Source organism: Pyrgilauda ruficollis, unplaced genomic scaffold (assembly GCF_017590135.1).
Source record: "Pyrgilauda ruficollis isolate IOZ18807 unplaced genomic scaffold, ASM1759013v1 scaffold189, whole genome shotgun sequence".
In the NCBI taxonomy this organism is placed as follows: Eukaryota; Metazoa; Chordata; class Aves; order Passeriformes; family Passeridae; genus Pyrgilauda; species Pyrgilauda ruficollis.
This window is the reverse complement of record NW_024517984.1, coordinates 891,869-919,518: the sequence shown is the minus strand read 5'-3', so window position 1 is coordinate 919,518 and position 27,650 is coordinate 891,869. Positions and strand designations below refer to the sequence as shown.

General features: G+C 62.3%; 5 protein-coding genes across 5 annotated transcripts in view; 2 read left to right on the top strand and 3 right to left on the bottom strand.

The window, feature by feature from the left end:
- Nucleotides 1-2,187, bottom strand: part of GNGT2 (G protein subunit gamma transducin 2) — a 3,876-nt gene extending 1,689 nt beyond the window's left edge. Inside the window, exons 1-3 of the mRNA XM_041465374.1 lie at nt 2,165-2,187; nt 1,217-1,353; nt 752-847 (exon numbers count right to left, since the gene is read on the bottom strand). Coding sequence (XP_041321308.1) covers nt 752-835 — 84 coding nt within the window. The 5' untranslated portion in view covers nt 836-847; nt 1,217-1,353; nt 2,165-2,187. The remainder of the gene's footprint in view (nt 1-751; nt 848-1,216; nt 1,354-2,164) is intronic.
- A 914-nt stretch (nt 2,188-3,101) lies between these two features.
- ABI3 (ABI family member 3) lies at nt 3,102-11,091 on the top strand. The gene is made up of 9 exons (XM_041465397.1): nt 3,102-3,255; nt 4,466-4,633; nt 5,134-5,310; nt 6,650-6,735; nt 7,767-7,862; nt 8,415-8,665; nt 8,712-9,094; nt 9,415-9,537; nt 9,629-11,091. The coding sequence occupies exons 1-9, from the start codon at nt 3,139-3,141 to the stop codon at nt 10,145-10,147; spliced, it is 1,920 nt and encodes a 639-aa protein (XP_041321331.1). The 5' UTR covers nt 3,102-3,138; the 3' UTR covers nt 10,148-11,091.
- PHOSPHO1 (phosphoethanolamine/phosphocholine phosphatase 1) lies at nt 10,112-12,233 on the bottom strand. Its single transcript, XM_041465373.1, has one exon. It carries the CDS (start codon nt 12,005-12,007, stop codon nt 11,264-11,266), a length of 744 nt encoding a protein of 247 aa, XP_041321307.1. The 5' UTR covers nt 12,008-12,233; the 3' UTR covers nt 10,112-11,263.
- A 3,641-nt stretch (nt 12,234-15,874) lies between these two features.
- On the top strand, nt 15,875-18,161 carry LOC121352445 (basic proline-rich protein-like). Its single transcript, XM_041465396.1, has 4 exons — nt 15,875-15,923; nt 16,226-17,343; nt 17,510-17,660; nt 17,758-18,161. The coding sequence occupies exons 1-4, from the start codon at nt 15,875-15,877 to the stop codon at nt 18,159-18,161; spliced, it is 1,722 nt and encodes a 573-aa protein (XP_041321330.1).
- A 4,446-nt stretch (nt 18,162-22,607) lies between these two features.
- ZNF652 (zinc finger protein 652) overlaps nt 22,608-27,650 on the bottom strand; it is a 23,726-nt gene continuing 18,683 nt past the window's right edge. Inside the window, exons 5-7 of the mRNA XM_041465395.1 lie at nt 26,183-26,298; nt 24,546-24,690; nt 22,608-23,954 (exon numbers count right to left, since the gene is read on the bottom strand). Coding sequence (XP_041321329.1) covers nt 23,686-23,954; nt 24,546-24,690; nt 26,183-26,298 — 530 coding nt within the window. The 3' untranslated portion in view covers nt 22,608-23,685. The remainder of the gene's footprint in view (nt 23,955-24,545; nt 24,691-26,182; nt 26,299-27,650) is intronic.

Here is a 27,650-nt window from a genome sequence, read left to right as displayed (position 1 = left end):
GGTCTGCAATGGGGGGGGATATGCAACGGGGATCTGCACTGGGATCTGCAACGGGGGGATCTGCAATGGGGGATGCCCAGGGGGGATCTGCACGGGGGGATCTGCACAGGGGGATCTGCACCAGGGATGTGCACCAGGGATCTGCAAGGGGATCTGCAATGGGGGGAGTCTGCAACGGGGATCTGCACTGGAGATCTGCAACAGGGATCTGCAACGGGAGGATGCAACGGGGAGGGATCTGCACAGGGATCTGCACCAGGGACCTGCTCTGGGGATCTACAATGGGGATCTGCACGGGGGGATCTGTACTGGGGGATCTGCCAGGGGGATCTGTACTGGGGGATCTGTACTGGGGGATCTGCATCGGAGCCGGCCTGGGGCTGGGGCAGGGGAGTGGGACACGGACCCGGCATGGGGTGTCTTTAAACTGTCCCTGGGGCGTCCCAAATAACCCCTGGGGGGGCCCTAAACCACCCCTGGGGCATCCCAAAACCATCCCTGGGATGTGCCAGAAATCCCAAAACCACCCCTGGGGTGTCTCAGGGCATCCCAAAACCACCCCTGGGGCATCCCAAATAATCCCTGGGCCATCCCAAAACCACCCCTGGGGTGTCTCAGAGCACCCCAGAGCTTTAGGGGCGGTGTGGGTGCTCCTGCCTGGCTTTGGGGGTGGATTTCGGGCCCTGGGGGTCTTTCCCTGCCCTGAGGAAGCACAGCTCCCCTCCTGCCCTGGCTGCAGCGAGGAACTCACCATCTGCCTCTCGTTCTTCACCTCCTTCTTCAGCTGGTCCAGCTCCATCTTCAGCAGCTCCTTCTCGGTCATGTCCTGAGCCATTGTGCCCTGGAACTGAGGCACGGCTGATTATTGGCATTTTTGCTGTGTGCCAGCAGGACTGTGACCCCCTGGTGCCCCTGACCACTGCCTGGGAACACCTTCCCCGCTTTCCCAAGGAATTTAACTCATTTCAGCTTTCCTTTCCTCCAGCTCTTACAGCACGGCTCCTCCGTCACCCTGAACTCCGTTATTTGCACTCTCCTGAAGCTTTTGGGGCCGTGGAGGTTGGGAAAACCCAACTCTTTTTCCCAAAAAACCCCATGGCACGCGTGCCCCGTGCCCACACATCCCTGGGGATACCGCCAGCCCCGGGAGCTCCCAAAACCGGGGGGAAAGCGGCTCCTGGTGCCCAAATCGCCGCGGAGGAGCGGAGGCACTCACCTGGGGGGCCGGGGGGGCCCCTGTGCGCGCTGGGGCCGCTCAGAGCCCCATGGAGGGGAGAGGAGAGGCTGCTGCGGGCTCCGGGCTCTGCCGGCAGCAGATGTCTTTGCTCCTAAGCTGATAATGGACTCAGGAGCCTAAGCCGGTCAGGTGTCGGGAATTAGCCCCAAAGCCCGGCCTAATCGGGCCGGGGCGGGGCGGGGCAGGAGGGGTGGGTGGGGTCCGGCCGGGACGCCCCCGGAGCCCCCAGGGCCTGCCCGGGACACCGAGCCCGGAGTGTCCGGGTCCTGCCCGGAGAGGCGGGAGTGACCCCGGAGTGACCCGGGGGTGACCCTGGAGTGACCCCGGGAGTGACCCCGGAGTGACCCTGGAGTGACCCCGGGAGTGACCCCGGGGGAGTGACCTCTGGGAGTGACCCCTGGAAATAACCCCTGGGAGTGACCCCGGGAGTGACCCCTGGGAGTGACCCCTGGAAATGACCCCTGGAAGTAACCCCGGGAGTGACCCCGGGAGTGACCCCGGGAGTGACCTCTGGGAGTGACCCCTGGAAATTACCCTTGGGAGTGACCCCTGGGAGTGACCCCTGGGAGTGACCCCTGGGAGTGACCCTGGGAGTGACCCCGGGAATGACCGCTGGGAGTGACCCCAGAGTGACCCCGGGAGTGACCACTGAAAGTGACCCCTGGGAGTGATCCCGGGAGTGACCCCTGGGACTGACCCCGGGGCTGACCCCTGGGGGTCCCGGCAGCTTCCCCCCGTTTGGGAGGGGAGCCGGGGTCAGCTCCGGGGGCCGGGGGCAGCTCCGGGGGCCGGGGGCAGCTCCGTGCCGGTGCCGGGGCTGTGAGGAGCGGGACCGGAGGAAATCCATCATCGTTTCCCTCGGGATGGGCTCAGGAAGGGCCCGGCCCCAGGGCTGGGGACAGAGCCCGGGAGGCCGCAGGGAAGCACCTGGGGGTGGAGCAGGAGCAGAGCAGAGGCTGGCGCGGCTTTCCGAGCCCCGGGAAGTGGGAATTTCCTGCGGGGATGTGAAACGTCCCTGGCGAAGGACGCGCTGTCCCCGCTGTCCCCAGCCAGGGGGCCCGAGCACCTCGGGGGTCACCGGGCTCGTCCCGCTGTGCCCGGCTCCGGGAGAGGCTGCGCGGGGAGGGGCACTGGCACCGGGAGCATCCCGGAATCCACGAACATTCCCTTCCTTTGCCTCTACCGGGCGGGCGAGGCGCGCAGCCAAGGGCGGCGAGAGCTCCGCGGATTGCGGGACGTGCCGAGCCCCGAGGGGGGCGGCGGTGGCTCCTGGGCACAGGAGCAGAGATGGGGGTCGGGATGATTTTAGGGTCGGGATCCCTTTGGGGTCGGGATCCTTTTGGGGTCAGAATCCCTCTGGAGTCAGGATCCTTCTGGAGTCGGGATGCTTCTGGGGTCTGGATCCTTCTGGATTCTGGATCCCTTTGGGGTCAGGATCCTTTTGGGGTCGAGATCCTTCTGGGCTCTGGATCCCTTTGGAGTCGGGATGATTTTGGGTTCTGGATCCTTCTGGGGTCGTGATCCTTCTGGAGTTGGGATCCTTCTGCATTTGGGATCCCTTTGGGGTCTGGATCCTTCTGGGGTCAGGATCCTTCTGGATTTGGGGTCCTTCTGGATTTGGGATCCCTTTGGGGTCGGGATACTTTTGGGGTCGGGATCCTTCTGGGGTCACTCCCCGACGTGCAGCCCCGGTTCCCCGTGACTCACATCCTTCCCCGCTGCCATCCCCGCCGCGGCCGGGGCCCCGTGCCTTCCTCCCCGCCAGCCCCCCGCTTGTCGCCGGCAGGGCGGGGTGTCCCTCGGCGGGACGGGGACACCGCGGCGCCCGCGGGCCCTGCGTCAGCGCCGGCAGCGGCTTCAAAACGCGCAGCGGGGAGGAAGTGGGAGCCGAGAGCGAGGCGATGTCGGAGCTGGAGCGGCTGCGGCACAGCGACATCCCCGCGGGCCGGCAGCGGCTGCGGGAGCAGCACGGCAACCTGCTGCGGGTGGCCGACTACTGCCACAGCAACTACCTGCAGGTCAGGGCCGGGCCGGGCCGGGCCGGGCCGGGCCGGGGGCGATGCCAGCCCCGCGGGGTGGCTGCTGGAGCGGTGCCCCGGGAGCCCCAGCATCCCCGCTGGCTCCCGGCCCGCCTGCCCCGGCCGCCCTCGGCTGCGTTTTCCCCGTGCCTTGGCTTCTCCTCGGCTCCCCAGCGGCTCCCGCGGGGCTTTGGGGTGCAGGGGGGGTTCTCCAGGGGGTTGGTGGCACCGGGGCCAGGTGTGTGTCACCTCCAGGGGCTGGGAGGTGGCACCCGGCGGGGCCTGCACTCGCAGGGTGAGCGTGAAGCTCTGCTGGCACATGCCTTGTCCTCCTCCTCGTGCTCTTCCTCATCCTCATCCTGCTTCTCCTCATCCTCCTTCTCCTGCTCCCTGCCTGGCTCCCTGAGGGCCGGGGTAGGAGATGAAGGCAGAAGGAAATGCCCCTCTGGCCCTCCCTGCCGGGCAGGGGTCCCCTGTGCCCCCCAGGACCGGGGCTGTGGCCTCTCTGAGGGCCCGGAGCCAGCGGGGCAGAACCGAAGGGAAATGAGCTGAGCTGTTCCGGGAGCTGAGAGCCCCAGCAGGGCTGAGAGGGCTGAGAGCCCAGAATGGCTGAGAGCCCCAGCAGGGCTGAGAGCCCCAAAAGGGCTGAGAGGGCTGAGAACCCAGCAGGGCTGAGAGCCTCAAAAGGGCTGAGAGCCTCAAAAGGGCTGAGAGCCTCAAAAGGGCTGAGAGGGCTGAGGGCCCCAGCAGGGCTGAGAGCCCCAAAAGGGCTGAGAGGGCTGAGAGCCCAGAATGGCTGAGAGCCCCAAAAGGGCTGAGAGCCTCAAAAGGGCTGAGGGCCCCAGCAGGGCTGAGAGCCCCAAAAGGGCTGAGAGCCTCAAAAGGGCTGAGGGCCCCAGCAGGGCTGAGAGCCCCAAAAGGGCTGAGAGGGCTGAGAGCCCAGCAGCGCTGAGAGCCCAATCACAGCTGCTGCCACCCCAGCTGTCCCACATGTGGCTCCCTGGCTGTCCCCAGGGGTGGCCAGAGGCTGCTCCGGGCACTCCGTGTCCTCCGGAACCCTCCGGGACATCGTTCCCGTCAGGAATCCCGGGGAATCCCTGGATGCCCCCTCCCGCCGGCGCGCTGGAGCGGGGGGAAGCGTGAGGCATTTGGAAAGCGGAAGGAAACACCTGCGGTTTTTCTGTCCCACGGCCGGCTGTGTCCCCCGCAGGCCAGCGACAAGAGGAAGGCGCTGGAGGAGACGATGGCTCTGAGCACGCAGTCCCTGGCCAGTGTCACCTACCAGGTCAGCAGCCTGGCCAGCGCCTTCCTGCGCCTGCTGGAGCTGCAGGCGGCCCAGCTGCGCCGGGTGGAGGCCGACATCGCCTGCGTGGCACAGGTGGGACGCTGGGGACAGTGGGACACTGCGGGGTGGGCTTGGGACAAGGCTTGGGCGGCTCCGAGGGGCTGCAGACCCCCCCGCCCCGTGCACTGGGAGTGCAGAACCACCCCCAGGGGTCGGGAATTGGCCTCGGGGGTGTTTTGCTGTCACATCTGCCGATCCCAAAGTGCCCCCAAATCTCCGAGTGGAGCTCAGAGCGTTGGCCTGGCTGCCACACTGTCCCCGTGCTGGAGCCTGGCCTTGTCCTCCTGGGGCTTGGGGACACTGCTGCAGGGTCCCAGTGCCACCCAGAGCTTGGGGACAATGCTGCAGGGTCCTGTGGCCAGCAGGAGCTTGGGGACACTGCTGCAGGGTCCTGCGGCCACCCAGAGCTTGGGGACAATGTTGCAGGGTCCCAATGCCACCCAGAGCTTGGGGACATTGCTGCAGGGATGGTGGCACCCGGGGGAGGGGGGAGAGCCTGGGACGGGACCTTGGTGACAGTGTCACCTCGGCAGAGCGTGGACATCCACAAGGAGAAGGTGTCACGCCGCGAGATCGGCGCCCTGACCGTCACCAGGAGGCTCCTGAGCTACCAGAAGGTCGTGGCCCCCCCAGAGCCCCCCGTGCTGGAGCCCTATTACAGGAAACCCCTCAACTTCAGCGCGCTGGACGGCGTCGGCCACGGGGTCAAGGTCAGCACGGGGGGCTTGGGTGGCATTGATCAGTCCCCAGTGTCCCCTGAGGGGTGCACGGGTGGCTGAGACCCCTCCTCCGTGGAGAAGGGGGGTCTGTCCGTGCCCACTCAGCTTTGGGGGCCTGGCACCCCACAGAGCCTTTTCCAGCTTTGGAAAAACCCCACAGAAGGGATTTGGGATCCCCAGAGCCCCGTGAGCCTTTCCCAGCTCTGGAAAACCCCCAGGAGGGATTTGGGATCCCCAGAGCCTCATGAGCCTTTCCCAGCTCTGAAAAGTGCCCACAGGAGGGATTTGGGATCCTCAGAGCCCCGTGAGCCTCTCCCAGCTCTGAAAAGTGCCCCCAGGAGGGTTTTGGGATCCTCAAACTCCAGAAAACCCCCCAGGAGGGATTTGGGATCCTCAGAGCCCCATGAGCTTTTCCCAGCTCTGAAAAAACCCCCCAGGAGGGATTTGGGATCCTCAGAGCCCCATGAGCTTTTCCCAGCTCTGAAAAAAACCCCCAGGAGGGATTTGGGATCCTCAGAGCCCCGTGAGCCTTTCCCAGCTCTGGAAAGTGCCCACAGGAGGGATTTGGGATCCTCAGAGCCCTGTGAGCCTTTCCCAGCTCTGGAAAACCCCCCAGGAGGGATTTGGGATCCTCAGAGCCCCGTGAGCCTCTCCCGGCTCTGAAAAACCCCCCAGGAGGGATTTGGGATCCTCAGAGCCCCATGAGCTTTTCCCAGCTCTGAAAAAAACCCCCAGGAGGGATTTGGGATCCTCAGAGCCCCGTGAGCCTTTCCCAGCTCTGAAAAGTGCCCACAGGAGGGATTTGGGATCCTCAGAGCCCCGTGAGCCTCTCCCAGCTCTGAAAAGTGCCCCCAGGAGGGTTTTGGAGGCCTCTCAGCCCCGCAGATCCTCCCCCAGTGCGGAAATCCCCCGGCGGGCTCGGGGCGGCCGCGGTTCCCACGGAGCCGCTGCCTCGGGGCCGCCCCCGCAGCCCCGGCGCCTTCCGCTGCTCCCCGAGCCCGCCGCGGGGATGTCACAGCCCCGCGGTGCCCGGAGGTCACGGGCAGGGGTGTCACCCACATGTGTCCCTGTGTCCGTGTCTCCGTGTGTCTCCGTATTCATGTGTCCCTGTGTCCGTGTGTCCCCGTGTCCATGTGTCCCCATGTCTGTGTGTCCCCGTGTCCCCGTGTGTCCCCGTGTCCGTGTGTCCCCGTGTCCCCGTGTCCGTGTGTCCCCATGTCTGTGTGTCTCCGTGTGTCCCCATGTCTCCGTGTGTCCCCGTGTCTGTGTGTGTCTGTGTGTCGTCCCCTTTTGTCCCCGTGTCCCCGTGGCCCGTGTCCCCGTGCCGCAGGACACCAGCACGCAGCTGTCCCGCACCGGCACCCTGGCTCGGAAAAGCACCAAATCCTGCTCGGCACCGGCTGCGGGAACGCTGGGGTGAGACGGGCCGGGCCGGGGGGGTGGCCCTGCTCTGTCACCGAGGGGTGGTGGCACGAGACCTCTGTCGGGGTCCCGTCCCATCCCATTGATCCCATCCCATCCCATTGATCCCGTTGATCCCATTGATCCCACTGATCCTGTCAATCTCATCCCATCAATCCCATCCCATCCCATGGACCCCATCCCATCACACTCCAACCATCCCATCCCATGGACCCCATCCCATCCCGTCCTGTTCCATTGATCCCATTGATCCCATTGATCCCATTGATCCCATCCCATCCCGTCCCATTGATCCTATGCCATCAATCCCATCCCATCCCATCCTGTCCCACTGAACGCACCAAATCCTGCTCGGCACCGGCTGCGGGAACGCTGGGGTGAGACGGGCCGGGCCGGGGGGGTGGCCCTGCTCTGTCACCGAGGGGTGGTGGCACGAGACCTCTGTCGGGGTCCCGTCCCATCCCATTGATCCCATCCCATCCCATTGATCCCGTTGATCCCATTGATCCCACTGATCCTGTCAATCTCATCCCATCAATCCCATCCCATCCCATGGACCCCATCCCATCCCGTCCTGTCCCATTGATCCCATTGATCCCATTGATCCCATCGCATCCTATCCCATCCTGTCCCATTGATCCTATGCCATCAATCCCATCCCATCCCATCCTGTCCCACTGAACCCATGGATCCCATCCCATCCCATCCCATTCCGTCCCATCCCATCTCATCCCATGGACCCCATCCCATCCCACCCCACTGATCCCATTCCATCCCATCCCACCCCACTGATCCCATCCCGTCCCACTGATCCCGTCCGGTCCCCGCAGGAGGAGCAGCCGTGTCCCCGAGCCGGTGCAGCCGCCCGTGGTTCCCGTCATCCCATTCCGTCCCATCCCATCTCATCCCATGGACCCCATCCCATCCCACCCCACTGATCCCATTCCATCCCATCCCACCCCACTGATCCCATCCCATCCCATCCCATCCCATCCTGTCAATCCCATCCCGTCCGGTCCCCGCAGGAGGAGCAGCCGTGTCCCCGAGCCGGTGCAGCCGCCCGTGGTTCCCGTGGGGAAGCTCCCGAGCAGCTCCTGCAGCTCCTCCCCGCTGCCCCCCGGGTACGGGGCAGCTCCCGGTGCTCGGGGTGTGGGAAATAAAGGGGTTTGGGGGAAATAAAGGGGTTTGGGGGAAATAAAGGGGTTTGGGGGAATAAAGGGTTTGGGGGAAATAAAGGGGTTTGGGGGAAATAAAGGGGTTTGGGGGAAATAAAGGGTTTGGGGGAAATAAAGGGGTTTGGGGGAAATAAAGGGGTTTGGGGGAAATAAAGGGGTTTGGGGGAAAAATGGGGTTTGGGGAGCAAATAAAGGGATTTGGGGGATTTCCTTCCCTGGCAGGGCTCATGTGCAGAGCAAGGATGTCCTTTAGGGAGAGGGGGAGCGATGGGAAATGATGGGAACGATGGGAAATAATGGTGGGAAATAATGGTGGGAAATGATGATGGGAAATAATGGCAGGAATGATGGGGAATGGGGCACGGGGTGGGGAAGGGTTTGCACGCTGCAGAGCCTCGTGCCACACGGTGCCACCTTGTCCTGGCACGGGACAGTGTCTGTGCTCAGGGTGGGGACACAGGGACCCCCAGCCTGACACTGCTGCTCCTTCCCCCCCAGCTCCCGCGGGGCCCCGGCAGCCCCTGGGGACGGAATTCCTGCCCCGCCACCGCTGCCAGGGCCACCCCTGCTGGCACCGTCCCCTCCGGGGCCACCCCCGCCTGCCACTGCCATCCCGCCTCCGCCACCCCTGCCCGGGGACCTGCTGCCACCCCTGCCTGGGGACCTGCTGCCACCCCTGCCTGGGGACCTGCTGCCACCCCTGCCTGGGGACCTGCTGCCACCCCTGCCTGGGGACCTGCTGCCACCCCTGCCTGGGGACCTGCTGCCACCCCTGCCTGGGGACCTGCTGCCACCCCTTCCTGGGGACCTGCTGCCACCCGTGCCCGGGGACATGCTGCCACCCCTTCCTGGGGACCTGCTGCCACCCCTCCCTGGGGACCTGCTGCCACCCGTGCCCGGGGACCTGCTGCCACCCCTCCCTGGGGACCTGCTGCCACCCCTCCCTGGGGACCTGCTGCCACCCGTGCCCGGGGACCTGCTGCCACCCCTGCCCGGGGACCTGCTGCCACCCCTCCCTGGGGACCTGCTGCCACCCCTCCCTGGGGACCTGCTGCCACCCGTGCCCGGGGACCTGCTGCCACCCCTGCCCGGGGACCTGCTGCCACCCGTGCCCGGGGACCTGCTGCCACCCCTCCCTGGGGACCTGGCCGTGCCCCCACCAGAATTCCCCCCTCCAGGTGAGTGCTCAGTGCTCCGGGGGGTGACAGGGACACGGGGGCAGCGCGTGACCCGTCCCTGTCCCTTCTGGGGGTGACAGGGACACGGGGACAGTGTGTGACCTGTCCCTGTCCCTTCTGGGGGTGACAGGGACACGGGGGGCAGCGTGTGACCTGTCCCTGTCCCTTCTGGGGGTGGCAGGGACACGGGGGACAGCGTGTGACCCGTCCCTGTCCCTTCTGGGGGTGGCAGGGACACGGGGGGCAGCGCGTGACCCGTCCCTGTCCCTTCTGGCCGTGGTGAGCCCCTTCCCCCCTCACCCCTTCTGGGGCTTTCGCAGCCCCCGAGGACCTCGAGCTGCTGCCACCACCCCCAGCTGTGCCTGACTTTGGGGACCTGGCCCTGCCACCGCCACCAGCCGCAGAGGAGCCCCCGTGGGCCCCGGAGAGCTACCTGTAGAAAGGTACCGAGGGTCCCAAACCCCTGCAGAGAGGTGCAGAGGGTCCCAAACCCCCTTACAGAGGGTCCCAAACCCCCTGGATCCCCTGGCCCAGCCCCTGCCCAGCCATCCCCGAGGATCCAGAGGCACCCCCAGGAGCAGGAGCCACCCCCAGAAGAACCAGAGCCACCCCCGAGGATCCAGAGGCACTCCCAGGAGCCAGAGCCACCCTCGAGGACCCAGAGGCACCCCCAGGACCCAGAGGCACCCCCAGGATCCAGAGCCACCCCCAGGATCCAGAGGCACCCCCAGGATCCAGAGGCACCCCCAGGAGCAGGAGCCACCCCCAGGAGATCCAGAGCCACCCCCGAGGATCCAGAGGCACTCCCAGGAGCCAGAGCCACCCTCGAGGACCCAGAGGCACCCCCAGGACCCAGAGGCACCCCCAGGATCCAGAGCCACCCCCAGGATCCAGAGGCACCCCCAGGATCCAGAGGCACCCCCAGGAGCAGGAGGCACCCCGGGCTGCGGCTCGGAGCCTGTCCCAGGCGGGCCCGTGCCCCCTCTGGTGTTTTCTCCATACACGGCTCTGCCTCTCTCACACGGGTTTGCAGCTTTAATTCCATGGCTTTGATTTCCTCACAGTCCAGGAGGAGGAGGAGGAGGAGGAGGAAGGACGAGGGGCGGGGGTGGCACGGAGGGGGAACGACTCGGGGCTGCTTTGGTTGTTTCCTGCGGGGCTTTGGGGAGCCCTCGGGGGCCGGGAAGGCTGAGGATAAACCGGGACAAACCCAGGATAAATCCAGGGGGAGCCAACCCCAGAGAGCAGCAGGTGCTGGAGGTGCCCCTGCAGAGTGCAATTAGAAGGGGTAATTAATTAATTAATTAATTAATACTGCGGTGGGGAGGGGGACACGGACGGGGGGCGGGGGGGGCTGGCCTCTGGTGCCAGCAGTGTCCCCCGGGGGGATTGTGGCACCTCGCGGGTGCCCGGCTCGGGGGGAATTGACCCTCCCTGGGGAAGGAGGGACCCTGCACGATCCAGGGAAGGGCTCGGGGCAGGGAGGGGACGCGGGGACACCGCGGGGACACCGCGGGGACACGGTGAGAGGAGCGCGGCTGGCAGGGGCGAGGCCGGGCCCTGCTGCGGCTCCTGTGCCCGGCGGGACGGGGCTGGAGAGGCTCTGCCCCTTCCCAAAGCTCTCCCGGTGCTCCCGGCACGGTTTGTCCCGGGAATGAATCCCCAGGGAGGGAGAGCCCCAGAGCAGGGCTCGGGGTGGGGCGTGGGGGCCAGGGAGCAGGGATTTCCTATCCAGAATTCCCAGCAGGATCAGGAGCCCAGGGAGCAGGGATTTCCCAGCTGGAATTCCCAGCAGGATCAGGAGCCCAGGGAGCAGGGATTTCCCAGCTGGAATTCCCAGCAGGATCAGGAGCCCAGGGAGCAGGGATTTCCTATCCAGAATTCCCAGCGGGATCAGGAGCCCAGGGCCAGGCAGGCCGGGGGGAGGATGGCAGGAGCAAGGACGTGCCCAGCCCGCGGGGAGCCGGCTGCTGCATTTTTGGGAATTCACTTTCGAGGTCAAAAGGGAAAGGAAGCAACAACTCCCCCAAAAATCCCGGTCCGGTCACAAAGGGCGCGGGGGCCGGCTGTGGCCGTGGCTCCGTGGCCAGGCAGGACCAGGGGCCTGCAGAAAGTGCTTCCCTGGCCAGGAACGGGCTGGGAAAGGCAGGAGAACATCCCGGGAGATGCTCAGCATTTCCTGCGGAGCAGCTCCTGCAGGTACCGCGCCACCTCCGCCGCCGACTCCCAGGGCACCACGGCGGCCGGGAACGCCCCGGGCTGCTTCTCCTGGCTCTCCTGGATCAGCCTGTGCATGGGGTAGCCCTTCCTGGGGAAAGCCACGTCGGCCGCCCTCAGAGCCCCGGCGGGGCAGAAGTCGTTGGCGCCGTCCCCCACGTAGAAGACGCGCTGGAACTCCACGTCCTCGCGCGCCCGCTCCTCCAGGTACTCCCCCAGGATCTTCCTCTTGCACATGTTGGCCGGGCACCGCGGGCACTTGTGGCTGTGGTAGGGCCCCAGCGTGAGCACGCCGCGGCGGTCGAAGCCGGCCGGGTTGCTGAAGACCTTGCGGAAGAGCGAGCGCACGCCGGCCGCGCGCAGCTTGGCCTCGATGCCGAAGGTGTTGGCGTCGGAGATGAGCACCAGCTCGAAGAGCTCCTGCTGCTTGGAGAGGAGCTGGAAGAGCTCGGCCATGCCGGGGGACAGCGGGATGTTCTCGTAGACGGCCCTGAGCTCGGCGGGGCGCACGCCCTGCTCGCCCAGGAAGGCCAGCACGCGCTGCATGTGCTCGTTGTAGGAGCCGCCGCGCGGGCTCTGGCGCAGCGGCTCCGGCAGCGCCCGGCCCCGCGCCACCGAGTCGTCGCTGTTCTCGTCCACGATGGTCTCGTCAAAGTCGAACACCAGCAGGAAACGGGGCGGCCGCGGGCCGGCCATGCCCGCGCCCTGCGGGGGACGGACAGACGGACACGGGTTACTGGGTGTGGGACAGACAGACACGGTGTTATTGGGGGTGGGACAGACAGAGCTGGGTGTTATTGGGGTGTAGGACAGACAGAGCTGGGTGTTATTGGGTGTGGGACAGACAGACACGGTGTTACTGGGTGTGGGACAGACAGACACGGTGTTACTGGGTGTGGGACAGACAGACCTGGCTGTTATTGGGGTGTGGGACAGACAGACCCCGCTGCCATTGGGACAAACCCCACTGTTATCAGGGTGTGGGATGGACAGACCCTCCGCCGCGCGGGCTCTGGCGCAGCGGCTCCGGCAGCGCCCGGCCCCGCGCCACCGAGTCGTCGCTGTTCTCGTCCACGATGGTCTCGTCAAAGTCGAACACCAGCAGGAAACGGGGCGGCCGCGGGCCGGCCATGCCCGCGCCCTGCGGGGGACGGACAGACGGACACGGGTTACTGGGTGTGGGACAGAGAGCTGGGTGTTATTGGGTGTGGGACAGACAGAGCTGGGTGTTATTGGGTGTGGGACAGACAGACACGGTGTTACTGGGTGTGGGACAGACAGAGCTGGGTGTTACTGGGTGTGGGACAGACAGACCCCGCTGCCATTGGGACAAACCCCACTGTTATCAGGGTGTGGGATGGACAGACCCTGCTGTCACTGGGGTGTGGGACAGACAGACCCCACTGTCAGTGGGGTATGGGACAGACAGACCCTGGTGCCATTGGGACAGACCCCACTGTCACTGGGGTGTGGGACAGACAGACCCCGCTGTCACCGGGGTGTGGGACAGACAGACCCCGCTGTCATTGGGGTGTGGGACAGACAGACCCCGCTGTCACTGGGGTGTGGGACAGACAGACCCCGCTGCCATTGCGGTGTGGTGGCACCGGCCGTTCCCAGTCCCTGCCAGGGGGACAAACCCCGCTGGTACCTTGTGGCCACCACGAGGCCGCCCGGGGCCACCTGAGCCCGGGCTGGTCAGCCCAGCCGGGCCGGGAGGGGTTAATCCCCCTGCCAGGCCCCAAATCCTGCCCATAACGGGATCGCCCTGCCCGGCTAATCCGGGCCGGAGGTCACTGTGCCGAGAGGGGACAGCGCGTCCTGGGATCAGGGAATTTCCGGCCTTGGGAAAGAGCTCCGGGATCAGCGAGGCAGCCTTGGAGCCGGCACACCTGGGCTGGGACAGGGGGACACTGGGGGGGACAGCCCAGCCTGGGGGGACAGCTGGGACAGGGGGGGACAGCCCAGCCTGCTCCTCCAGTGCCACCTCGGGGACAGTGGGGACAGCTGAGACAGGGGTGACAGCCCCTCCCGTGCCACCTCGGGGACAGGGGGCACAGCCCAGGGGCTCAGGTGGGATTTTAGGGCACAGCTCCCCAGGGAATGCCCCGTTCCCAAGGCCCCGGGGATGCCCAGGTGGGATTTTGGGGTGTCCTGCAGGGCCGGGAGCTGGGCTGGACGATCCTGGGGGATCCCTCCCGGCTCAGGGCATTCCATGAACCCCAAATCCACCCGGCCTGGCATCCCCTGCTCCCCTCAGCCCTTCCCGGCCGCTCCAGGGTGGAATTCTGCATTTTGGGGACCCGACCCCCCCCTGCCCGGGAAGGGGAGGTGGCAGAGGTGACAGTGGCACTGACCTTAAACAGGCATGGCAGCCCCACGCCCTGGCAGCACCTCCTCATGCTGGCACCATCCCCGGGGCCAGGGCTGCGAAGCACAGAAAAGAGGGAATTCCGTGAATCCCGGCGCTTTTCCCGGGGCTTTTCCCGGGGTATTCCCGAGTTCCGGAGCTTCTGTTCCAGGGTGGGGGAACTGCAGGAGAGCAGAGCCCGTTTGAAGCCGCTGATCCCTCCTGATTCCCCGTGAGGGCAGAGAGGGAACGGCCAAAAAAAAAATTAAAAAAAAATAAAAACCGGGAAGAACAAAAAGGAAAAAAAAAAAAAAAAAAAAAAAAAAAAAAAAAAAAAAAAAAAAAAAAAAAAGGAATAGCAAAAACCTGGGAATGCCAAAAAAACAAACCCGGGAGCAGCGTCCCTGCTCCTGCTCCAAACCCCCCACCCCGATTTTCTCCCGGGGTAATTCCCTTGGGGTGTTCCTTTGGATGGAGAGGTTCTCCGGGAATGCCACCGAGGCGGAATTCTGCCGACCCCTGGTGGTCCACGGCGAGGGGAAACCTCCCTGAAATCACCGCGCCGGCTGGAAAATCGGGAATTCCCGCTGGGAATTGCGGCCGGGCACCGCGAGCTCGGCTCGGCCGGGCCGGGAGGATCCCGGGATTTGTCACCGGCAGCGGGAAGGTGATTTTGTGGGGGACTGGGCTGGATCGGAGCCCGGCTCCCGGCTATTTTGGGCACAAACACGATCCGTGACTCGGCTGGAATAAAAACCCGCGGCTGCGGCGGCACCTGACGCACGGAAACGGAGCCCGGGGTGGAACCTGCGCTGGAAATGTTGGAAAAATCCCTTTTTTGTGAGGCCTGGAACCACATGCTGGGTGTTTCCAAAACCCACCAGAACTCGAGGGTTTATTTACAGACAGAACCTGGAGCCAAACAACGCCACAGTCAGGCTGGGAGCGGCTTCCAAAGCGGGAGAGACGGAAAAAAAAAAAGGGATTTAACAGGAAAGAGGAACTGGAATTTTGGTCACTGCTTGGTCGCTGCCAGCAGCGAGGAAATAATTTGGGATGAAGCCTCAGGGAGAGTCTGTGGTGCTGGGAGGCAGAGAAAGAGCCCTGGGGACACGGGGGACACCGGGGTGGGGACAGCGTGGGCACGGGGAGTGACACTGCCCCAAAAACTCCTCTGGGCCCGAGGGGCTGGGGTTTGCGGGGTGGGAAAAGTTCCAGGGGCAGAATTTGGGGTTTTGGGGCAGGCGAGGTCAGGCAGAACCCCTGGGGCTCCCCGGAGCCTCCCACGGAGCCGCCGGTCCCGGAGATTTGTCCCGGATGGCAAAACCCGGGCCGGGCTGGGCCGGAGCCCCCCGGGCCCCTTTGGGCTCATCCCGAGGAGCCGCCGGGACCAGCCCGGATTTCAGCACCGTTCCCGCAGCAATTCCCCCCTCCCGGCTCTCCCCGCTGCTCCAAATCCCGGGAAAAGTCAACACGAGCCCCCCCGTCCCGGTGTGCCCCCTCCCCGGGCACGGCAGAGCCCCCGGGATGGCATTTCTGGGGACAAGGCTGAGCCGGGGACCAGCGGGACGATCCCGGCCCCGTCTCCCGGCAGGAGCTCGGAGCATCCCGAGCTGCGGCTGCAGGAGCTGCTGCCCCAAAAACGACCCCAAACCTGTCCCAAAAACGACCCCAAAACCGGCCCCAAACCTGCCCTAAAACCGGCCCCAAAACGGCCCCAAACCCGCGAGGAATGGGCTCAAAGCAGACCCCAGAAGCGGAGGCAGCGTTTTTTGGGGATTGAGTCCCGGGCGGGTTATTTCGGGATTGAAATCCTCTGAGGGCTGGGGGGGCTCCTGGCATCCCAAAAACCCCAAAATCCTCGGCACACGGGGAAGGAAATCCCACCCCAAGAAAGCAGCAATTCCCAGCTCCAGCCTGATCCCGCTGCCACGGGAGGGAAAAAATAATTTAGGAAATCTGCAGGACCTGAATTAACGCACGGACACAGCCAGGCGGCCCCTGGGGGCAGCGGGAAGGGAAATCCCGGCGGGAGCGGATCCCGGATTTTGGTGCGGGATGGGAAATCCCGGCGGGAGCGGATCCCGGATTTTGGTCCGGGATAGGGAAGAGGGAATGGAAATCCCGGCCGGAGAAAATCCCGAATTTTGGTCCGGGATAGGGAAGAGGGAATGGAAATCCCGGCGGGAGCGCATCCCAGATTTTGGTGCGGGATGGGGCAGCGGGAATGGAAATCCCGGCGGGAGCGGATCCCGGATTTTGGTGCGGGATAGGGAAGAGGGAATGGAAATCCCGGCCGGAGAAAATCCCGAATTTTGGTGCGGGGTGGGGCAGCCGCGAGCCCCTTCCCGCAAATAGAAGTGGCTCCCTTGGGAAGCGAAGCAGCCGCGTTTCCCCTCCCCAAAAAAAGCGCGGCCGGGGGGACTGGAAATAAACGGGATAATCGCTCAGGAATAAAAATTTCGACTCCCCGAGTTTGGGAAAACGCCTGGGAAATGCCGGGAATCGTTTCCCGGCGCGGTTTGTGGCGCGGCTTTCGGGGTTTTGGGGATCTCTGTCCCCAGAGCCGAGGGAGGAGCGGCCGGAGCCGCCCGCGGGTTCCCCGAAATCGGCCCCGCCGCGCTCGGTCCCGCCCCGGCACCGGGGAGGAGCGGCCGCGGGGAGCCGGGACCGGGACCCGCTCCCGGAGCAGGGAAGTGCCGGGATACCGGGAGCCGGGACCCGCTCCCGGAGCCGGGAAGTGCCGGGATACCGGGAGCCGGGACCGGGACCCGCTCCTGGAGCAGGGAAGTGCCAGGATAACGGGAGCCGGGACCGGGACCCGCTCCCGGAGCAGGGAAGTGCCGGGATCTCCCCGAGTTTGGGAAAACGCCTGGGAAATGCCGGGAATCGTTTCCCGGCGCGGTTTGTGGCGCGGCTTTCGGGGTTTTGGGGATCTCTGTCCCCAGAGCCGAGGGAGGAGCGGCCGGAGCCGCCCGCGGGTTCCCCGAAATCGGCCCCGCCGCGCTCGGTCCCGCCCCGGCACCGGGGAGGAGCGGCCGCGGGGAGCCGGGACCGGGACCCGCTCCCGGAGCCGGGAGGTGCCGGGATACCGGGAGCCGGGACCCGCTCCCGGAGCCGGGAAGTGCCGGGATACCGGGAGCCGGGACCGGGACCCGCTCCCGGAGCCGGGAAGTGCCGGGATACCGGGAGCCGGGACCGGGACCCGCTCCTGGAGCAGGGAAGTGCCAGGATAACGGGAGCCGGGACCGGGACCCGCTCCCGGAGCAGGGAAGTGCCGGGATACCGGGAGCCGGGACCGGGACCCGCTCTCGGAGCCGGGAAGTGCCGGGATACCGGGAGCATTCCCGGGACAGCGGCGCGCTGCCCCCGGCGCTCTCTGCCCGTGCCCGCTCTGGAGGTTTTTAACCCCAAAGCTGATTTTGGTGCGTGGGATATTCGGGTTTTTAACGAACTCGAACGCAACTTCTGCCCTCGAGCGAATTCCAGCTCCGGGGCAGAATTCCCGGGAAACCGAGCGGGGCGAACCCCGCTGCCCCAAAAGCCGCGAGGGCAGAACCGGGAGCGGGACACGATCCCGCCGCCGCTGGAACTGAACCCGCCCCGCCGCGAAGCCCGGCTCCCGAAAGAGGAGGAAATGCGGGAATTAACGGGAACCCCCGGGAAGGAGCGCCCCGAGCGGGTCCCGGCAGCCCCGGGTCCCCTCGTCCCCTCCCGGGCTCCGCTTTCCCCCCGAATTCCCGGGCACGGGCACGGGCAGAGCCCTCCGGGTCACCTCGGGTGACGGGGCTGCTCCGGCTCTTCCCGGTGTTTGTTTTTCCTGCCGGGAATCCGCGGCGTTACCGCAGCCCCGGGCTCGGCCCCGGAACGCGGCGGTTCGGGGGATCCAGCCCCGGATCCCGGATCCCGCCGCGGACGTGGCCTCTCGCCCGGTGCTACCGGGCCGGCAGCGGCTCCGGTACCGGCACAGCCCCTCCCCGAGCTCCGCGGCTCCTCCCGGTACCGGCGGGGCTGAATCGCGGCCGCTCCGGTCCCGGGTGGCACCTCCCGGTACCGGCAGGGTCCAACCGGGTGGGGACCGCCCCGGTACCGTCAGGGTCCAACCGAATCAGGACCCCCCTGTACCGGCAGGAGCTGCCCCGGTACCGGCAGGGTTCAACAGTATCGGTACCCCCCGGTACCGGCACCATCCGCTCGGCTCCCGGCAGGATCCCGCCGGGTGGAGACCCCCGGTACCGGCACCATCCGATCCCGGCAGGGTCCAGCCGGGGGGAAACCCGCCGGTACCGGCAGCAGCCGTTGCGGATCCGGCATCTCCCGGTACCGCCGCGGTGCCGCCTCTCGCCTCCTTACCGGGTCGGAACCTGCGGGGAGCGCCCGGTCCGGCCCGGTGCCGGAGAGTGCGGGGGCGGCGCGGGGGCAGCCCGGGCTCGGGGCCGCTCCGGGGCCGCTCCGGGGCCGGTGCCGCCGCCGGCGCTGCCGCGAGCGCGGCCCCTTTAAAGCGACGCCACCGGGGCCGCGCGGAGCCGCCGCAGTGCGCCTACGTCATCGCCCACACAGCCAATAGCGGCGCAGCTTCCCCGCCGCGGAGGGGCGGGGCTCTAACAGACCACGCCTCTTTTCCGAGGGGAGGGGGGAGCGCCCGCGCGGGTCCCGCCGCCCCCGCCCCGCTGCCAAAAGTTCCCAAATCGGGAAAAACCAACCCAAGGCCGGGCTCCCCCCGCCCCCGGTGACCGCTCCGGGCTTGTGTAACCGAAGCCGTCCGGGGGGGAGGCTCTACCCCCGGAGCCGAGCGAGAAAAACGCCCGAATTGTCCCCAAAATCCCGGCGGGGCGGTGCGGCCGCAGCGGGCGGGGTCCCCGCGCTAATTTTGGGAGCCGGGACAGGGAATTGCAGGGTGGCGGTGCCAGGGCAGCGCCGCCGGCCCCGCGCCCCGCCCGGGCCCCGCCGCTATCGCGGGCCCGCAGGAGCCGCCGGGATAAAAATACCGGGCAGCGCCCCGGGGCCAGCCGAGCTCGGGGCTTTTCGCTGCTTTTTAATTAAACTTTAATTGTAAAGCCTGCAGGGACGGCAAGGCGCGGCCGCGATTGCAAAGGTCGGGAGGAGCGGCGGCTGTCCCGGTGCCCGAGCCCGAACGTCGGGATTTTGCTCGTTCGGGGAAAAATTGCGGCGCAGAGCAGAGCCCGGAGCGCTCCGGGGACCTGCCCCGGGGACCCTGCCCCGCCGGGCCTCTGGGGAACGTCAGGGGATCCTGCAGGGAATTCTGGCAGGGAATGCTGGCAGGGAATCGTGTGAGGGAATTCTGTCAGGGAATGCTGGCAGGGAATTCTGGCAGGGAATCCTGCAGGGAATTCTGTCAGGGAATGCTGCAGGGAATTCTGTCAGGGAATTCTGTCAGGGAATCCTGCAGGGAATTCTGTCAGGGAATCGTGTGAGGGAATCCTGTCAGGGAATTCTGTCAGGGAATTCTGTCAGGGAATTCTGTTAGGAAGTTCTGTCAGGGAATCCTGTGAGGGAATCCTGCAGGGAATTCTGTCAGGGAATCGTGTGAGGGAATCCTGTCAGGGAATTCTGTCAGGGAATTCTGTTAGGAAGTTCTGTCAGGGAAATCCTGTGAGGGAATCCTGCAGGGAATTCTATGAAGAATCCTGTGAGGGAATCCTGTGAAGGAATCCTGTCAGGGAATCCTGCAGGGAATTCTGACAGGGAATTCTGACATGGAATTCTTTTATCCCCTCCTCAGCCTGGGACTCTCCTCCTCTCCCGGGATATTTCCCCCTCTGGAGCCGCTCCGAGCGGGAGAATCCAGAGGGGGAATTCCGCAGGGGCTGCTGCCCCTTCCCACCGGGACCCAGCGGGGCAAAGACCACACCGGGATCACCCGGACCATCCCGGACCCATCCCGGGCCATCCCGGACCCATCCCGGACCATCCCGGGCCCATCCCGGACCCATCCCGGGCCATCCCGGGCCCATTCCGGGCCATCCCGTGCTCATCCCGGACCCATCCCGGGCTCATCCCGGACCCATCCCGGGCCATCGCAGCCCCGGGCTTTGGCACGGACGCTCCCGGTGATTTTCCACTGCGGAGCAGCCGAGGACAGAGGCCGGGCCGGGCGCTCCTGGCGGCCCCGGGAGCCTTTCCCAGCCCTGGAATCCCGCAGGAGCCGGGCCAGCCCCGCCGGCTCCAGGTTTGTCCCGGATTTTGGGATTGCGGCAGCTCCGCCGCCCTCTCCCGGCTCCGCCTCCCCAAAATGCGGCTCGGGTTAAATCCCAAACTCTCGGTTAAATCCCAAACTCCCGGTTAAATCCCAAACTCTCGGTTAAATCCCAAACTCCCGGGTTAAATCCCAAACTCCCGGTTAAATCCTAAACTCCCGGTTAAATCCCAAACCCTCAGGAAGGAATTCCCGGGAAAAGCACGCAGCTCCGGGGGCGCCGAGCCCGGGTTCCACCGAGGAATAAAATGGGAAAAAGCAGCGAAGTAAAATGGGAAAAAGGCAAAATAAATGGGGACAAATAAGGGAAAGTAAAGTGGGAAAATGAAGCAAAATAAAATAGGGAAAAAGCAAAATGAGATGGGGAAATAAAGGGGGAAAGCAGCAAAATAAAATAGGAAAAGAAAGCAAAATGAAACGGGGAAATAAAGCAGAAGTGACAGGTGCAGAAAGGACAAACCCCTTGGAATTTCCCATCCCTGTGGAATTCTGTGGGTGCAGCAAAAATGGAAAGCGAAGGTTTTAAGAAACCACAACAAATCCCAGCCTTGATTTTCCTGCTTTTAAACCAAATTTCCCCATTTTCCTGGTTTTTTTTTTTCCTTTGGAAATGATCCCACCCTGCCCTCCCAGCATCTCACACCACGGCCAGACCGGGAAGAGGGGTTGGAATTTTTAATCTTCTTCCACAGAAAGGAAGTTCATAAATTCTCAGAATGATCCGATACAGAGCGGAGCTGAAGAGCAGGAAAAAAAAAACAAACCCCAAAAACCATCCCAGATTCTGGAATTCTTGGAAGAGCAGCCTGGAATGCTGGGGAATTTATTGAGGAGGAAAAATGGCTTTGAAAAACCTGGAGCGCAAATTATTGGTGGCTGATTCTGGGGTTTTTCAGCATTTAAAAATCGGATTATCCCGGATTATCCTGAGCAGGAAATTGTGGCACCACTGCCGGCTGCAGGGGGGAATGCAGAGAATTCCAGGGAATTGCAACAGTTGGGAAATCAGGATTGGAATTTTTTCCTGCCAGAGGGGAAGAGGGGGATTTAAATATTCTGGAGGAAATGGTTAAAAAATGTCATTTCTTTCATCAGGAAGGGCTTCCAGCTCAGCCAAAAACAAGGGGTTTGGGCCCAAAACGACCCTGAAATTTCCAAAGTTGTGGAAAACCCAACTCTGGGATTAGGAAAAGGCTGGGAAAACATCCAGGGAGGAGCAAATTCCAGAGGTTTTCCCAAGGCAGCTTTGTCCTGGGGGAGAATTCTGCCTTTTCTGGCTGAAAGTGAATCCCAAAATCCACGAGCAGGGCAGAGCTCCCCGTGGGGTCTCCGGGTTGGAGTTTGGTGGGATTGGGGTGGGAAAAGCAGCACAAAGAGGAGGAATTCCCAGGAATTCCCAGGAATTCGGGATTTTCTGGGCACTGCTCTGGCAGGGGGAGCGAATTCCTGGATCCGGGGGGGGGGAAATCCAACCTGAGGGGTCCCAGCCCCTGGAATGGGGCAATTCCCAGGGGAACGGCTCCAGCTCCCCATCCTGGAGCTGGGTTTGCCCAAAATCCCCAAATCTGGCCCTAAAAACCATCCAGGATTCCTGGGATGGAGCTGCCCGGGAACGTCCAGGGCTGTGGGACAGCTTCAGCCCAAAATCTCCCAAAAAAACAGGCAGGAGCTCCTGGGAATTCCCTGGCCCTGATCCTCCCCCTGGAATTCCCAAATTCCCTGATCCCTCTGCATTCCCCTCTCAGGAATTCCCAAATTTCCTGCTCCCACTGCATTCCCCTCGTGAATTCCCAGTCCCTGCTTCCTCTGCATTCCCCTCTCAGGAATTCCAGGAATTCCCTGATCCCTCTGCACTCCCCTTAGGAATTCCCAAATTTCCTGCTCCCACTGCATTCCCCTCGTGAATTCCCAGTCCCTGCTCCCACTGCATTCCCCTCTCAGGAATTCCAGGAATTCCCTGCTCCCACTGCATTCCCCTCAGGAATTCCAGGAATTCCCTGCTCCCACTGCATTCCCCTCTCAGGAATTCCCGAATTCCCTGATCCCTCTGCACTCCCCTTAGGAATTCCAGAATCCCTGCTCCCACTGCATTCCCCTCTCAGGAATTCCCAAATTTCCTGCTCCCACTGCATTCCCCTCAGGAATTCCAGGAATTCCCTGCTCCCACTGCATTCCCCTCTCAGGAATTCCAGGAATTCCCTGCTCCCACTGCATTCCCCTCAGGAATTCCAGGAATTCCCTGATCCCTCTGCATTCCCCTCTCAGGAATTCCAGGAATTCCAGAGCAGCCCCGGATTCATCCCTAAACTCACCGATCCCAGGAAAAGCCACCGAATTCCTGCCTGACTCGGGTCCGTCACCTCCCCCTGCTGGCAGATCCTGCTTGTTCCCGGACTTCCCATTCCCAAATTCCCCCAGTTTGCAGGAGAAAATCTCCCTCCCGATAAAATTCCATCCGTTCCTGGATCCACATCCAGCAGGAATATCTGACCCCGACAGCTGAAGAGAAACCGGGAAAAGGGAAATGAAAATTTTAAAAAAAGAACAAAAATAACCCAAAAAAGCCCTAAAAAATAAATTAAATGCAGAAATCGCCGCCGGTTTGGGGGTGACTTTTCCAGAAACCTCTGGGTTTTTTTTTTTTTTCCTCTCTTCTCCGAAGCACCTTGGAGTCGTGGGGTTGGGGAATTTGGGAAAAGCATTTTTGAGGAATCACATTGGGGCTGATTATAAAAATTTCTCTATTGTACAACAGAGGTGCAGCTACACTGAAAAAATTACACCGTTTATGGAAATACAATTATTATTATTATTATCATCATCAATTTTTTTTTTTTTGGCTTTTTTTTGTTTTAGAAACAGACTCTACTAAATAGGATCTATACAAAAAACCTCTAAAATAATTTCTGTAGTAAAATAAAGAAGTGTGTTAGGAGAGCTACACAAAAACAACGGGAGGGGTGGTTTTTTGTTGGTTTTTTTTTTTTCTTTTTTCCTTTTTGTTTTTTTTTTTTTGCTTTTCTGGGTGAATGCTCCGAGCTCGGGGTGCTGAAAGGAATCATTACGTACACAGTGATCATTAATGCTCTGTATTAATTAACTCACAGCCTTTCCCATTAGTACAAAGAGCCCGGGCCCGCCTCCTCTTTGAGGAGAGGGCCAGGATATAAAAGCCAAGCAAACCTCGTCAGCTGATATGAAATTAGAAAATTCCACCAGGCTCGGGAGCCGGGATTTAGAAAAGTCACCGGGAAAACACAAATTTGGGGCGTTTCAGTCCTGGGGGTCCTCGAGAGGGGACCCGGGGGGTGGGGCAGAGCTCGGCCCAGGAGCGGGGTGGGGTGGTGGGAGGGAGGATCCCAGAGCCAGGCTGGATCCCAGAGCTGGATCAGATCCCAGAGCCAGGCTGGATCCCAGAGCTGGATCCCAGATCCCAGAGCTGGATCCTGGGTCCCAGGTCCCTGACCCCAGCCCGTGTCAGTGCGGCTGTGCCGGGCTGCCCTTGTCCAGGTGCCGCAGGAAGCCGTGGCTGTGCCCATGCTCACAGCAGCTCAATCCCACCCCAGATCCCATCCCCGCTCCCAAACCTGGATATCCCCGCTCCCAAACCTGGGTGCCAGCCGGTGTCAGTGCGGCTGTGCCGGGCTGCCCTTGTCCAGGTGCCGCAGGAAGCCGTGGCTGTGCCCATGCTCACAGCAGCTCAATCCCACCCCAGATCCCATCCCCGCTCCCAAACCTGGGTGCCAGCTCCCATCCCAGCTCCCAAACCTGGATATCCCCGCTCCCAAACCTGGGTGCCAGCCGGTGTCAGTGCGGCTGTGCCGGGCTGCCCTTGTCCAGGTGCCGCAGGAAGCCGTCGCCGCCGTGCCCGTGGCCGTGCCCGCGGTGGTTCAGGGGCTCGCTCTTGAACAGGGCGGGGGGCGGCGGCAGGTGGGGCACGGGGGGCACGGGCAGGTGCTGGGGGTGGTGCCCGTGGGGGTGGTGCCCGTGGGGCGGCAGGGCCAGGGCGCCGTAGGGGTGCGGGACGGGGAGAACCCCCTGAGCCACGGAGAACCCCCTGAGCCATGCAGAATGCCCTGGGAAAATCATCTGACCCCTGGGAGAACCCCTGAAAAAATTACCTGAGCCATGGAGAACGCCCTGAGCCATGGAGAACCCCCTGGAAAATCACCTGAGCCCTGGGAAAATCACCTGAGCCCTGGGAAACACCACTGCCTTTATGGATCAATGGGGGTTTAGGAAATCCCAGCTCCCCTCAGGGTTTGGGGTCAGAAGGCTCTGAAATCCTGGCTCAGTTTAGGGTCAAAAGGCTCTGAAATCCTGGCTCAGGTTGGGTTTAAAAGGCTCTGAAATCCTGGCTCAGGTTGGGTTTAAAAGGCTCTGAAATCCTGGCTCAGGCTGGGTTTGGGGCCAAAAAGCTCTGAAATCCTGGCTCCCCTCAGGATTTGGGGCCCCAAGGCTCCGGCCAGGGGCTCCCCCAGACCAAAACACCCCAGCAATAATTCCCATTTCCCCGCAGGGAACCCCAGCTCCGACTGTCACACCAGAACACAAACAGATCCAAGGCGGGGCACGAAGCTCTCCCAGCCGCTGTGCCAGCGGGAGAACACCCCGAATCCCGAGGGAATCCCGTGGGAATGCCCGGCAGGGACCCCCCCGGCCCTTACCAGTGTGGGTTTTCATGTGCTCGTCGAAGTACTGCTTCATGTTGAAGTCCTTGCCACACCACTGGCACATGAACTGCTTGTGCCCGATGTGGATGCTCATGTGGGAGCGCAGCTGGTACTTGTACTGGAACCTCTCGTCGCAGTTCTGCCGGGAAAAACGGGAATGTCGGGGCTTTGGGAAGCTGGGAATGAGCCACGGAGGGGAGGGGAGGGGAGGGGAGGGAGGTGGGGCTGGGCAGCAACAGCTCAGGGAAAGAAGGGATGGAAGTGAGGGATTGAAGGAAGGTTTGGATCGGGAGGGGAGAAAGCTGGAATTGTGAGGGAAAAGCTGGAATTGGGAGGGGAAAGCTGGAATGGAGTGGGGAAAGCTGGAATTGAGAGGGGAAAAGCTGGAATTGTGAGGGAAAAGCTGGAATTGTGAGAGAAAAGCTGGAATTGAGGGGGGAAAGCTGGAATGGAGTGGGGAAAGCTGGAATTGAGTGGAAAAAGCTGGGATTGTGAGGGAAAGCCTGGCGGGGATGGGGTTATTCCAGGAAAACGCGTTTCTGTGCGTGTCCAGGTCTCTCTCCACTAGAGGACTCTGCTTCCCTCCAAACCAGCTCCTAGCAGCTCCCCAGGGATTTATCCCATGGATTTATCCCATGGATTTATCCCATGGATTTACCCCCTTCAGATCCCTCCAAAGACCCCTGGGGAGGGAACTGTGCTGGCACCACCCCTCAGTGATTCAAATTTCCCAAACATCACCTGAGCCATGGAGAACCCCTGAAAAAATCATCTGACCCCTGGGAGAAGCCCTGGAAAAATCACCTGAGCCATGGAGAACCCCCTGAGCCACGGAGAACCCCCTGAGCCATGCAGAATGCCCTGGGAAAATCACCTGAGCCCCTGGGAGAACCCCTGAAAAAATTACCTGAGCCATGGAGAACCCCCTGAGCCATGGAGAACCCCCTGGAAAATCACCTGAGCCCTGGGAAAATCACCTGAGCCCTGGGAAACACCACTGCCTTTATGGATCAATGGGGGTTTAGGAAATCCCAGCTCCCCTCAGGGTTTGGGGTCAGAAGGCTCTGAAATCCTGGCTCAGTTTAGGGTCAAAAGGCTCTGAAATCCTGGCTCAGGTTGGGTTTTAAAGGCTCTGAAATCCTGGCTCAGGCTGGGTTTGGGGCCAAAAAGCTCTGAAATCCTGGCTCCCCTCAGGATTTGGGGCCCCAAGGCTCCGGCCAGGGGCTCCCCCAGACCAAAACACCCCAGCAATAATTCCCATTTCCCCGCAGGGAACCCCAGCTCCGACTGTCACACCAGAACACAAACAGATCCAAGGCGGGGCACGAAGCTCTCCCAGCCGCTGTGCCAGCGGGAGAACACCCCGAATCCCGAGGGAATCCCGTGGGAATGCCCGGCAGGGACCCCCCCGGCCCTTACCAGTGTGGGTTTTCATGTGCTCGTCGAAGTACTGCTTCATGTTGAAGTCCTTGCCACACCACTGGCACATGAACTGCTTGTGCCCGATTATGCAGACAATTCCCAAACTCTGACGGAACCGCCCCTGGTTCCCACCCCACCCAAGGCCATTCCCACCTCCCGGGAGCATTCCCAGGATCTCCCCCCGGGATTTGCCCCGGGAATTCCCTCACCTCGCAGCGGAAGGGCTTCTCCCCCGAGTGCTGCAGGGAGTGCACCTTGAGGGACATGCTGCGCTTGAAGGACTTCCCGCAGGTCTCGCAGGTGAAGGGCATGTCCTTGGTGTGGGCTGCGGCAAAGACAGGGGCGTCACGGGGGGAAATCCAGGGAAAACCGCCGGGGGAGGGGTATTCCCGAGGATTCCAGGCAGCAGGAATAGTCCTGAGCGTTCCTGGAAGCACAGGCTGGTCCTTGTTCAGCACGGGGGATTTGGGGTGGAGAACGAGCTCGGCCAGCTGGGGCTGGCTGGGTTCCATGGAATTCCCAAATTTTGGGGTTGGAAGGATCCAGAAGATCCATTCCCAGCCCTGCCCGGGCTGGGACACCTCGAGCTATCCCAGAGCTATCCCAGCTGGCCATGGGTACATCCAGGGATGGAATTTATCCAGTTCAGGATGGAAATGCTGAGAGCTGAAGGTGACCCAGAAACTCAGGGGAGGGGCTGATCCTGACGGGTGGAAAAGCAGGAATTATCTGGGAAAAGAGCTTCCCTGGGAATTCCGCGGAATTCCAGCCCCACGCTCCCAGCCAGGAATCCCATCCCAAATCCCACCCCATCCTCCTCTCCCCCAGGGATCCCTGGATTACCACCCCTGCTCCCAGGAGTTTCCCCCTTCAATTGAACAGGAGATGAACCAACCAATGCCTGAATAATAATTATTGTTATTATCATTAATAAATTACTAATTAATTATTAAGAATAATTCTAATAATAATATTTCTGTCCCTCCATGCCTTGTCCCAGTCCCTCTCCTGGAGCCCTTCAGGCCCTGAGCTCTCCCTGGATCCTTCCCTTCTCCAGGGGAACATTCCCAGCCTGTTTTTTCCCCTGATGATTTCAATTTCCCCAATAATTTTAATCCCCCTGATAATTTTAATTCCTGATAATTTCAATTCCCCCGATATTTTTAATTCCCCCGATAATTTTAATTCCCCCATTTCAATTCCCCAACAATTTTAATTTCCCCAATAATTTTAATTCCCCCGATAATTTTAATTCCCCCATTTCAATTTCCCCCATAATTTCAATTCCCCCAATAATTTCAATTCCCCCAACGATTTTAATTCCTGATAATTCCAATTCCCCCGATCATTTTCATCCCCCCGATCACTTTAATTCCCCCGATATTTTAATTCCCCCAATAATTTTCATCCCCCAATCCCTTCAATTCCCCCGACATTTTAATTCCCCCATTTCAATTCCCCAACAATTTTAATTCCCCCAATAATTTTCATCCCCCTGATCCCTTCAATTCCCCCGATATTTTAATTCCCCGATCATTTTCATTCCCCCGATCACTTTAATTCCCCCGATATTTTAATTCCCCCAATAATTTTCATCCCCCAATCCCTTCAATTCCCCCGACATTTTAATTCCCCCAATAATTTTCATCCCCCCGATCCCTTCAATTCCCCCGACAT

Excerpts from the sequence above, each read along its gene's own strand:
- ABI3 (XM_041465397.1), top strand. The coding sequence starts at position 3,139 with ATGTCGGAGCTGGAGCGGCTGCGGCACAGCGACATCCCCGCGGGCCGG. Across the intron at positions 8,666-8,711 it reads TGGGGACCTGCTGCCACCCC|CCTTCCTGGGGACCTGCTGC; the intron begins TGCCTGGGGACC and ends CCTGCTGCCACC. Across the intron at positions 9,538-9,628 it reads GGAGAGCTACCTGTAGAAAG|CCCCTGCCCAGCCATCCCCG; the intron begins GTACCGAGGGTC and ends CCCCTGGCCCAG.
- PHOSPHO1 (XM_041465373.1), bottom strand. The coding sequence starts at position 12,007 with ATGGCCGGCCCGCGGCCGCCCCGTTTCCTGCTGGTGTTCGACTTTGAC.
- LOC121352445 (XM_041465396.1), top strand. The coding sequence starts at position 15,875 with ATGGGGCAGCGGGAATGGAAATCCCGGCGGGAGCGGATCCCGGATTTT. Across the intron at positions 15,924-16,225 it reads GGAGCGGATCCCGGATTTTG|AGCCGAGGGAGGAGCGGCCG; the intron begins GTGCGGGATAGG and ends CTCTGTCCCCAG. Across the intron at positions 17,344-17,509 it reads GGAAGGAGCGCCCCGAGCGG|CCCCGGGCTCGGCCCCGGAA; the intron begins GTCCCGGCAGCC and ends GCGTTACCGCAG.